Below are 12,402 nucleotides of genomic sequence, written 5' to 3' on the forward strand. Positions count from 1 at the left end.
AATCATTACTGTTAGATTTAAATACAATAAAAATATTTTAAGAATATGAAGATTAACTAAAAATGTGAATTGTTAGAAACAGAATATAAAATAAAATTAAAGATCAATTTTCAGATTTATAAAACTTGTACACAGTGACATTTATGTTAGAATAGAAAAAGAATAAAACAAATAATGTAAATCTTTCATATAATTTAGACATTAACAGATAAGAACTGAACAAATTATTACCCTGTTTTATACATTCAAAAGGTATTTAAGGAATAATTATTCAGGTATTTATTTATGTTCCATTTGAAATATTATTTGACATAGTATTATTTAATATGAATCATTTTGTCAAAGGATTAAGTGAAAAAAGGATGAAACACAAGCCTTCAAATAAATACACTTTAATTAACATGTCTTATTTTACATTGAAACAATGGATAACATGTTTCCCATGAATTATCCAATAAGAAGGAGGAACTTGAAAAACCGAAACTGTATTCGCTTTTTCAATCGATGGATGCTACTAAAATTCCAAAACTTAATACTATGGTTTCCTTTATCGTGTACTCTCTGTGCGCTTATTTCATCGACTCCTTCAACAGACCAAATTTATTGCCAAAAGAGTAACAAATTGAATGAACATGATAACACATTCCCATTGTTTTATTTGACGAGTATGACGTCAGAGTGTGATTACACTTTCTCGGCCTGCTCCTACTCCAATCCATTTAACTGAAACATTTAATCGAAACTTCGTTGAATTAATCTGAAACTTTGATATAAAATATTTAAATTACTTGTACTTATTTAACATCTTACCTGGTATACCAAGATGCTCCTCTATTATTTGTATATACTTCCTGGCATTGGAAGGTAATTTTTCTAAAGAGCGTACACCTTCTGTCGTCGATTGCCAGCCATCGATAGTTTCATAAATTACCTCTACTTTAGCCAAATCAGAAGTACTACTTGGAAAATAATCAATTTCTTTTCCATTTAATCGATACCCTACACCGATTTGAATTTTTGGTAATGTGTCTAGAATGTCTAACTTTGTTAGACATATCGATGTGTATCTAAAGTGAACATAATTTAAAAAATATTAGCATTGTAGATAAATCTTTAAACGTCTACCGATTTTATAGTTTTAATATACTTACCCATTAACCATCGCCGTGAATTTAAGAAGAGTTAAGTCCAACCAACCGCAGCGTCTTTTTCTGTTTGTGGTAACTCCAAATTCATGCCCCCGTTTTTGTAAAAGCTCTCCTGTGTCATCTGAAAGTTCGGTAGGGAACGGTCCATCGCCGACTCGTGTAGTGTATGCTTTAACAACTCCAACAACTTCTCCAATGTAAGATGGTGGGAGTCCAAGACCAGTACAGACTCCACCTATACTACAATTCGAACTAGTAACGTAGGGATATGTCCCAAAATCAATGTCCAACATTGCAGCATTCGCGCCTTCGACTAAAACCTTCTTTCCCTCGCGTAATGCTTGATGTAAATACTGAACTGTTTCTTTTACTAATGGCCGTATCCTTTCTGCATATCTAAAAACAAGAACAAAGTGTTAGTATTTTTTTAACTAGAAACTTTAGGCATAATATATGCATAGGAATATTACCAATATTTTTTCGTATTCAGAAAAAAGTATAGTCTAAATATATTGGCTGCAGTAGGAAGAATATAAAAGCTAAGAAAAAGAAAAATGAAGAATGCAAGAGTAAATGTAATGCCCGAAGAATTTAACAGGCTAACTTTAGAGCTACCAAAAAAGATTCGAATTTTTACCAACAAAGTACTATTCGAAGTGCTAAAAGTCCCCTGAAAAGCATTAAAAATAATGCTTTCCAGGGGACCTCTTGTGGGATATATATCGTACTTAAAATATATCAATTACGAAAATTATGAATACGTACTCTTTATATCGTTGCAGCTCTGCTTTCACATCGACTTGGAGTGCAGGGAACATTTTCTGATACGACGTTACCAACGCGTCAAACTTCTGCGAAAATTTGTCAAAATTTCCGAGCAAATCCCCAATTCTAAGTCCATTTCTGGCAGCTTTGCTCGAGTAAGTTGGGCCAATTCCTTTTTTAGTGGTGCCAAGCGACTGGTTACCTTTTTCTAACTCTTGAAGACCATCAACTTGTTGGTGGAAATCGAATACTATGTGCGCGCGATCAGATATTACCAATCGGTCTTTCCAATTTTTCAAACCTTTTGCTTCATTACTTTCCAATTCTTCGAAGAGACCTGGTAGGTGTATCACTACCCCATTTCCTGTAAAATATCCATTACAAAATTAATCATTTAATATACATAGTAATCAGTAATTGTAAAATTAAATACATATATGAAAAAAATAATACCCATAAATAAGATATCACAATATTCTTAAATAATCAGAATTTCTGTGATAAAATTTCTTAAAAAGTAACTACATTATCTTCCAATAGTTTTAGTGTATTTCATAGTTATTATATAAATATATACTTCATTAAAAGTATATACATTAAAGTGTTATATTAATAATTCTGCCATTTTACGCACAAGCGTAAACACTCGTCCGATTTAAGATATTTGTGTTAACATCGTCAATTTCAGTAATCTGATAATAGAACGTGTCTTCATTTACTGAACAAAATACAAATTTGATAAATTGCATAAATTTAATTTCAGTAGACTGTATCGTGATTCTGTTTTTATTTTAAATAATCTGTAAAGTATTTCCTTCGCAGAATATCTTACCCTTATATGTTGCGCGCAAATGCATTCAGAAGTTAATTTAGTAGTCTCAATAAATGATACTAAAATGGGTTCGCTGAATTTGTTTTATCGAAGAAGGATATCAAATTTCTTCACGCTAGGGACGCTTTCTTCTGAACGCTGCATTATAAGCAATGATGTACATATCAGGTTGTACTCTTTTCAATAGCAAAAATAGTCAGCAAATATTATAAATACTTATTAATTCATTTTACTAGCATTAGAGAAAGATGAACAAGAATGTTATGGCATCGTAGAAGAGGAATCACAAGACGATTAATTATAAAAGAATAATTGAACACAGTTTTAAGACTTCAACAAACAGTGTTGAAAATTAAGGTGAAAGAAAACAGACACTCCTAAGAGGTGAGACGTTTCCCCCTAAAAATATATTCACTTGATAGTAAGTGCATACTCTGCATACATACCGAGACAAACTGTGTAGAAAACGGTGCAGTTAATACATAACCAACTGTATACGTGTAACTAGCTAGATTAAATTGACTATAGCCACGTACAACCTTGAATACAATTGCTTCGTCAAATTAATGACCAATAGCCATTGTATGAAAAATATTAAGAACCATTAGCGTTAATTGCGCGAATACTCTTCATTCACCAAGTATGTACACGTGCGTTATCAAACTCTATGCATGTACTACATCATGATTATAAAATTTTCCTCTATTATTTAATTACTTTAAACAGTGCCTACTTCTAGCGTCGCGATAAAAATGTTTCTTTATGTAATTACTCAATTATACAACTTAACACGCCGAAAATAACGTATTTTTCTTTATGTTTAAAAACAGGGATTTTTCCCAAATAGTATTAAACCATGCTAGCTTCAAATGTGAGATTCTGTATGAATTTCGCGCGAAGCTTTACATTTCCTTTCGTTATTTTTTCATTTTACGTTTGCGTTATGTAAGGTGAACCAGACAAACGTATAGTTGATGAGATAATGATAATGTTAAAAAGAAATGGATTTAATGAATCTTGCGACTTCTAAAGGACGATTTGTATACCTTTCTTCCCTGTCGAGCTGTCGAAATTTGACTGTAAACCATCATGATCGAAAAATAATTACCTATAAGCGACGTGCATCTAGGATTGATTATTCCACTAGGCAGGAGATGGAAGTGGAACTCCGCACCGTCTACTACTACAGTATGCCCGGCATTGCTTCCTCCCTGCAAAATCAAAATTTTCCTTTTGCTCCTGCCGTACACGATTTCCTTTTTTATTGTTATTGCATACGTAACAATGGTATCTAGTTATCAATGCGCACAAGTGAGAAGAATTGTGTATTTTTTACACAAAAGTCTTGGTGCACTGATAGTTCTCGAATTCTGAAAGCCCTTTCCCTACCCTTTCCCTTCCTGCTACCTTTATACTTTATATCTGACCTAAATTATATAATTAGTCCTAATTTTAAATATGTTAGAGTTTAGGTCAAAGAAATTGTTAAGTGACACTAAGTAATATTTTCTATATTAGTTCTGTACATATATTTCAGTCTTCCCCCTTCTTTCATGTACAACTTGAAAAAGGTTTATTAAAAAAGAAGGCTAAGAATAGAGAATGATATTTTTGTATTCAATGCTTCAATTCAGGTATTTGGGTCATGATAAATACATTGTTTTTATTATTGAAAAAGCAGATGAAAATGAAACGATTTAAAATTATAAGAAAATTATTTTCTTGGGAAGTTTCGCGTTTCTTCGATTTATTGAAGTAAGCGTAATCGATTAAAATGATTAACAAGTCTTATTGAAGGTACTATAAACTATTTTCTTCCATACGATATAATGTTCATATTGCACTAAATACCAGCAATAAAAAATAAATTCCAAGTAATAAAGTTAGATGCACAGCACGTGTGTGATAAAAGCGTATATGTACTGCTAAAAAGCTCTAGTGTCGATCTACTGCAACCTTGAAGTTGCGTTAATAGAATCTGTTATGATCACTGTGCTGGTGCAGTGAAATCTATTCCATGAAACTATGAAGTTCAATTGAAATTTATCAACTGAACAATTTCATCAATGAATTTACTTAAAATATCTGCTGGAACTAGATTGTGCCTTGTAAATACTGCATTGCGTCACTTTTGCAACTTTTTATACATATCAATATACAAACCTAATTTTGTATATTATTATCTTAATTTATCATACCTATTATTATTCTTTTAAAATATCTCAAAACTCAATTTTTAAACAATTTAAAATAAATTTAAACGTATATTCTAAATGTTTCTATTTTATAAAGTATTTAATAAAACATGTCAAATGTATCGTCGACCTATTTAACAACAATTTCTAGTACACCTATGATGTCTATAGGTATAATTTTATTTAATAACTAACTATTTTCTCTAAAATATTCCTATCTTTAACTGTTAAACTCTTTTACTCTAAATATTACAATTTTTAAAATGCAGTATGCACATTTTTGTGAATGATTCCTAAGTTCACAACTCTTCCAGTTACCAGCGGTTTTCTATTTCAATGACATATAGACATGCTTTTGCAAGAACGCGAAATTCGATGACACGATCGTGTCAAATGCACTGCGGAATGATAAAACGATGCACAAAGTGATTTACTTAAAAGGATAAAATAATCGTGTGTCGAAATCATTTTTCCAAAATTGATAGCTTGAAAAATCGTTAATTACCTACTGTCTGCAAACTGGTGTTTGTCTTGAAATAATTAATTTAAACTTTCTCAATATTTTATTCAGTGTGCCATACGCTATAAATATGCAAAGTTTGAGCTAAACGTTTTCTATACTACATCTATACGATAAGTTTCTATGTAACTGTCTTACGTCGATAGCTCAAGCAGTAACACGTAGACTTTATTTATCTGGTAATAAATCACTAGAAGTTTCTATCCACAGAATTTTTAAATGACCCATTTTGTGACAAAAATAAATTTTATCTTTAAACATATATTCCGTTGATAAAAGATTAAGTTTAAAAGCTCAACGATAGAACATATGCTTTTACATAAACATTTCGAAATTGTTTTCATATTTACCATTATTATATGTGTTTGAAAATTGACTGCAAATTAAACTTATTTTATCTAGCTCGGTAATTTAACAAGAAGGTTCAAAAGAATTCCTTTAAATGCATTTAAAACGTTTTATAATGAAATCTATTAGCTAGTTAAGATTGCATATAAAAGTTACATAATTTGACAAACGCAAAAGCACTCTAACATTCGTACTACGTAAATTATGCGAAACAAGTGTGCACTAGAAAAACTGGTTTCGCTGCATGTAGCGGGAATCGGAAATTTTGTTGCGGAAGTGTTTCATTGATTATTATCAAGAGTACTGTTACCACTTCGTTCTAACGTCGTTATTGAAAAGAGCACGTGCTCATATTTTGTACGCAATTTCCTCCTTTCTCTGACTAATTAGGATTTAAAAGAAAACTGGCACCTGTGTTAGATTCAACATACATTCTCATACAGCAATAATGTAAATTTCATCAACGTGTAGATAATGTGAAAGTACAGGACCTTTTTAATATTTATTTGAGACTTATCAAATAAATGAATCTACAAAATTATTAGATAATTAATTATAAAGTAGATTACTAAGTACATAATTTATTGACAAATTTTTCTAACGAATGTTGTGTGTGTGATGTCTTCTTTGCGTTTTCAAATTCATATTTAAACTTAGCGAAAATGGGGAAATTGTAGAATCTTTGAGTTAATAATAGTTGATAATAGCTAATGTAAAGTTAGTTTGAATAGATAATTTCATGTGACTAATTTATATATCTTTCTTGCGTTTAAATTGACTTAAATACGTGAAATCTAAGAAAAATTTGTCAAGGAGTTAAAATGGTTTGTTGCCATAGATCTTTAAACTAGGGGTTCCTGAACAACTGCACACCAGATGTGTCTTGAAACGACCAAGGAATCATTATTCATCAATGATAGTATCCAGGAGTCCCCAAATCCCCAAAAACTCGAGAAAGAATGTTACTACCCTCATAGGTGGTGTGAGTAGTTTGACATATCACTAATTACGAGAAACTGATCGTCAAATTAGTAAAAAATTAATCGACAGAATGACTTTTATTGTTTCATCGATTAATACGCGCAGACGTATTCAATACGTATAATTAATATTCGAACATAAACACATCATAGAGATTTAGATAATCTTGTTATTGTTGAAGATATACTTGTTAACTAAATACCTTATACAAAATTAAATTGGAGTATGAAATTTGGAGTTTTATCAATTCACAAGAGCTACATGTACACAACATTAATTATGAGTTATGATGGACATGATTCATTACAAATAATTTACTGAACCAGCGCATTTAAGATTGATAGGTTTATATGAACATAATTTAAATTGATCGTAAATAAAACATAATTGATAATAAATCAGTAAGCACATTAAATCGATATCACAGGAAGAATAAAAACGCGATAATATTATGAATAATACTAATAATAATAATAATAATTTACATTAACAATCTTTTCGCGAAAGAGTGGCAATAATCACAGAAAGATTACAATGAACACATCACTCTACGTTGACTTAAACTTAAAGCAAACTACGAAACAAAAAGAAACGTTATCACGCTTCGTTCATATTCCTATCATATTTGTCACTGATGCATAATCCCATATAATAACATACATTTATGATTTTTCATTACATAAATGCATCCACGAAATACGTGTAATAAATCCTCGACATTTGAAACCGCAATTATTTCCCGCGCACTAAGCTCATTCCACCTCGCCAGTGCTTGTTAGTAACAAATTTTATAATTTAGAGACAGTTTTTAGCTCGAAAATTTATCGTTTGAAAAGTATACGAGCCAATTGCACCTACAATGCAATTGTTTTAATTTAGAAATAGATGCACGAAGAAAGGACGTCATAAAATTTAGAAACAAAACAAGAAAATGTAAGTACACAACGCGAATAACGCGTGACAGTATGTTATAATGTTCTATTTATATATTGCCCAAAAATATACTGGTAGATTAAAATATTATATTAACTTTTTAACTACATTGCGCATCGTTCACGAACATATATGTACATGTATAAAACTTTGGATATAAACTTTTGCAGTTTTTATTTTCTGCTTCTTATACCAGCGACCGACGTGAATTTCCGAAGAACATAGTGGTCAAACCTATTTAGAGCGCATAGTGGTTGAAGAGTTAACAGTGTATTATGACTAGCATATTAACTAATATTGTCAGTCCTTGAAATTTCTTTAACGCCTCTAGTCACTTGTCTTTCCCCTCCATATTCTAATATTTCCATGGCTTACCCTACAACTGTTTTAAATCACTATTTAGATCTATCTTACATTGCTAAAATAAACCAGTTTGTATAAGCGTTTAGCATAAACATGAGAAAATAGTAAAGTTAAAGAATATGGTCAATTTACATGAACTTTAGTTTTACAGAGGAATTAGTTTGAAAATTCTTTGAGTAAGCATGTGTCTGTGTTTCAACTTTAAAGAAATCAGATTAAAGAATAAATTAATTTTAAAAAAAATAAAAAGCAAAAAGTTGATCTCAATATTCATAAATGCAAATGCAAACAGAAACCTTGCCATGTTGAAAGACTTGCAAAATGGAAACTTAAGAGCATGCATACCTAAAAAATATTTAAATGCGATTTTATCAGAAATGGAAATCCTAAATCACCTTTTCCTTGATTATATCAGTGATTTCAAGCAACTCTGTATATTCAGTAATAGTTACAAACTCAAAAGTATTAATGAAAAATAATGCTACTATAATGTTCTAAATATTAAAAATAAAGTATTTGTTATCTTTATTTTTAAGTAGAGATTTTAGTCTGACATTTCTTGGAATAGTTTAAAGTAAATGTTACTTTTTTCTGACTGTTCATTTACATATATGTTATACCCGTTAAATTTGTTCAGAACTATTTTAAGTGTATGTAATGGAAATAGAAAAGAAGGCTTTAAATGTTTCACAACGAAGGATTTGAAAAACAAAATTCAGTTTTACGTAATTCAATATGTACTGTTAAACTAGAAGAATAAAGAAATTAAAGCAACTGAAATTTTAATACAAAAATTACGCAAATATAAATAACAATAACTATATAAGAAACTCTTTTTCATGAAATCTTAAGATACTGCTAAATTTATTATAGCACAATGAAAATAAATACTCATGAATCATGACTCATTAAAATTTCTCTGAATTATAAAATATATATCAAATTTCAGATTACAACACTTAATACCAAGTTAAAATTTATTCAAAAATTTTCAGAAATGTTCAAAAATTTTATTTTATACACTATAAATAATCAATATGAATTTCATCACAGAAGTATGTATATAAGCAATTGTCCACATTATATTTAAAAAAGATATGTCTTATATTACTAGAATACCTATATTTTTTTAGACGTATGAATCATACTATAAAGCTTCATAAATTTCACTGTAAATTGCAATAGCTGTTACATAAGATAATAATATATAATTCTACAAGTATTATACATATTAACATTTATCATATCCGTCAACTTTATTCACACAACATGGGTATGCGCTTATCTACCCACAGAACCATTAGAATTATATATAGCACAGTTTTTAATCAAAATCATAAAGTGATTAATAACTGACAAGAACATACAAATGAATACAGTAGAACCTCATTTATAAGAACGAGTTTTGTTTAACCTCTAGTATACGAATTCATTAGTCCCTGTGACTTTAATTTTCCGAACGTCAACACTACATCTATTATTCGAACTAATGAGATGTTTATTATCGGAACTACTTGATAATTCGAAATGCTTTGTACCACGAGATGTTCGTATAAACGAGGCTCTACAATACATCCCTATTCATAAAATAAATAAATAGGCAAAATGAAGTCACTTAAAGATAACATAACAAATATACATTCGAAACTTTTATAAAAATCATATAAAGAACTTAAACGCGGTTGTTTTATTAAAACTAAAATTCCAAACTGAAGATAAATAAATGACCGTGATATGTGCATAGTACTAGAGGAAAACTCATAAATTGAAGAACTCCATTTTACAACATCGTCGTGTATAACGTTGAAATAACAAAAGGATGATTTAAACGACGAAATTAACGATAAGAACACGAGACTTTAATCCATGCGTGCAAATTGAAATGTTAAAATAGAAATACAAATAATCACGTGACGAAACGACGAATGGAACGGGAGAGGGGAGAAGGTACCGCTTTTCCTACATTTAAAAAGAAACACGACGATGAATCAAACTGAGGCTCGTGTATCCAAAATAACGAGGATCGTGCAACGAGGCAACTGTTCCAACGATGTGGAATAAATAACAAATCAAGAGGGAGCAAGGGCACAGAAATTTCTGCCGAAAAAAAAGGCGGACGATGATGAAAAAAAATGGCGGACTCACCTGACACCTGCAGACGACGTCAGCATCCATTGCGAGCATGTCCACGACCTTGCCTTTACCTTCGTCACCCCATTGCGCCCCAAGAACGACAGTGACCTTCGCCGAAGCGTTGGACAAACGTTGCTTTTTCCTCGGCGAACCGAGAACGCCATCCCCGTTTGCTTGTTGGACGGAACGCTGCATCTTCGAATACGAAAATGTTCGTGGGTTTTCGAGCGATTGAACAAACTGCGCGCGCACGCACGACTCGAGAATCGCCGCGTGACTGCTCGAACATAGACTGGCAGAATTGGCTTATATTTCCTGATCGAAGGAAGGGACATCTGGTACGGGGACAGTAGAAGTCCAACCATTACACTATCGCGTGAAAATAGCTTTAACATCACGTGATGCCGCATGCATGCGCAGCAGAGGTTCCCAAACATATTTCATCTGCCGTTTAAAAAAAAAACAAGTTACTCAGCGGCCTTTACTTCTCTATATTAAAATCTAGCTTCTTCGAGCAAATAAACCGAAGGATACAGTGACATTTGTGTTCTTTCATGTACCTGTATAGGACGTTCCAGAACTGGTGGCACACACGAGAAGGGAGTGATTCTAGATGAGAAAATAAAATGAAAATGTAGAATGAAAATTTTTGATACCACGCTTCGTTTTCGAGAAAATTGACTTTGAACTTTCACCACTTACAAGTGTACCGAAGTAAAGCTTTAGGCGTTTGAGGGGTACGCGGGACAGGGGATTTATTTAGCATACGTAGAGGGTAGAGAGAGTAGGGTCAGTGGTCAGGCCGAAAGTGTTCCCTTTACCTCGTGTACCCTTCAAGCACCAAAACTGTATATACTCTGTACTTTCGTACGCTTGCATCCAAGCATAATTCACACGCAACTTTTTCGAAAAGTTTATTCTATGTTCTCGACTTATTTTTCATATAGAAAAAATAACTTTCACACTGGTTTTCGACTTGTACTACCAGTTCTGGGACAGTCTGTATTTCTTCCTACATCCTACGTCACAGTAAAAAAAAATATTGTAAATAATATGGGTTTTTGTTTGTATTCAACGACTCCCAATTGCACCCACGGCTACTATCGCCCCCCTGGATCGTTTCAATATCCCCCAAGGGGGTGGTATCATCCACTTTGGGAACCTCTGGTGTATAGAGTACTCGAGTATGTTCGACTTCAGGCAAGGAAAAATTTAACCCTTTGTTTGCAACCTGAACCGTTTACGACCCAACCCATTTTTGTTTTTGAATTTTCTGCAAAATAAAAAAGGAATGATAGCTAGGACCATACAGGGTGTCTTAGAACTGGTGATACAAGGTACATAGCAAAATAGCAACAATGATCAAACTACGGTTCGCGAGCTCCATGCAGCTCTTTTAGATATTTACAATGGTTTCTAGATTCTGATTGTCAGTATTAGAATTAAAATTAATTCTAATTATAAATATGATAAAGCTATTCTTGCAAGAAAATATTTTTTACTTAGGCTTCCTTTGTATAGTTAGACAAATATAGACATTCAAAAAATTGATAACTATTGAAATGTTATTATGCATAATCTTTTTACGTTCTAAGTAAACTTTCGCAAACATAAAATATATTTTACGATTTACAAATATTTTCTGTGTTTGTACAACATGCAGGAATGCAACAAAGCTGTATTTTTGCTTCGCAATAAACGGTTAGGTGTAAAGCACACATTGTGATTTTATTCCATCGCATACTAATAAACATTAATCATTATAATCATGTGCTATCATTCCTTTATTGCGTAGAAGTCTAGAACAAAATTTAAAGCACTTGAAAACACACTATTTAAAATGAAAGAAACAGAGGAGTTTTATTTGCGACATCGCTATATTGTGACCCATACTATACACGTTTTTATTGTTAGTTCGCACGTTAGCAACGTGACCGATCTCTATAAAAGTAGGTTGCTTATTTTCTCGATCCGCGCAAATTTCTATCTACATACACGCGTGGGTGTAAAATTATCGCCAAAATGCAGTGGCTAAGCTTGCCAAAATTTTTGAAAACCAACCGGAGGAATAAGAATTTAAAAATTTAAATTAACAGTTCTTCTGACGCAGTGTTTCTCATTTTCTTTAGTTAACATACTCTGAATGATCCACTAAAATCTTTCTTCATTCGTTTTCTACAATAT

At 31.7% G+C, this 12,402-nt stretch overlaps 1 protein-coding gene across 1 annotated transcript; it reads right to left on the reverse strand.

Annotated features, from left to right (window-relative positions):
* Positions 1-376: 376 nt before the first annotated feature.
* Positions 377-10,506, reverse strand: Adss (adenylosuccinate synthetase). The gene is made up of 6 exons (XM_076379434.1): positions 10,231-10,506; positions 3,854-3,956; positions 1,914-2,277; positions 1,152-1,544; positions 811-1,067; positions 377-723 (listed from the first exon to the last, which is right to left on the reverse strand). Exons 1-6 carry the CDS (start codon positions 10,411-10,413, stop codon positions 674-676), a joined length of 1,350 nt encoding a protein of 449 aa, XP_076235549.1. The 5' UTR covers positions 10,414-10,506; the 3' UTR covers positions 377-673.
* Between the last annotated feature and the right edge of the window lie 1,896 nt (positions 10,507-12,402).

This window comes from Calliopsis andreniformis, chromosome 5 (assembly GCF_051401765.1).
Source record: "Calliopsis andreniformis isolate RMS-2024a chromosome 5, iyCalAndr_principal, whole genome shotgun sequence".
Taxonomy (NCBI): domain Eukaryota; kingdom Metazoa; phylum Arthropoda; class Insecta; order Hymenoptera; family Andrenidae; genus Calliopsis; species Calliopsis andreniformis.

Coding starts and splice junctions, on each gene's coding strand:
- Adss (XM_076379434.1), bottom strand. CDS start 10,413: ATGCAGCGTTCCGTCCAACAAGCAAACGGGGATGGCGTTCTCGGTTCG. Junction 3,957..10,230: donor ACGTCGTCTGCAGGTGTCAG/GTGAGTCCGCCA, acceptor TTGATTTTGCAG/GGAGGAAGCAATGCCGGGCA. Junction 1,545..1,913: donor GAGCTGCAACGATATAAAGA/GTACGTATTCAT, acceptor TCTTGTTTTTAG/ATATGCAGAAAGGATACGGC.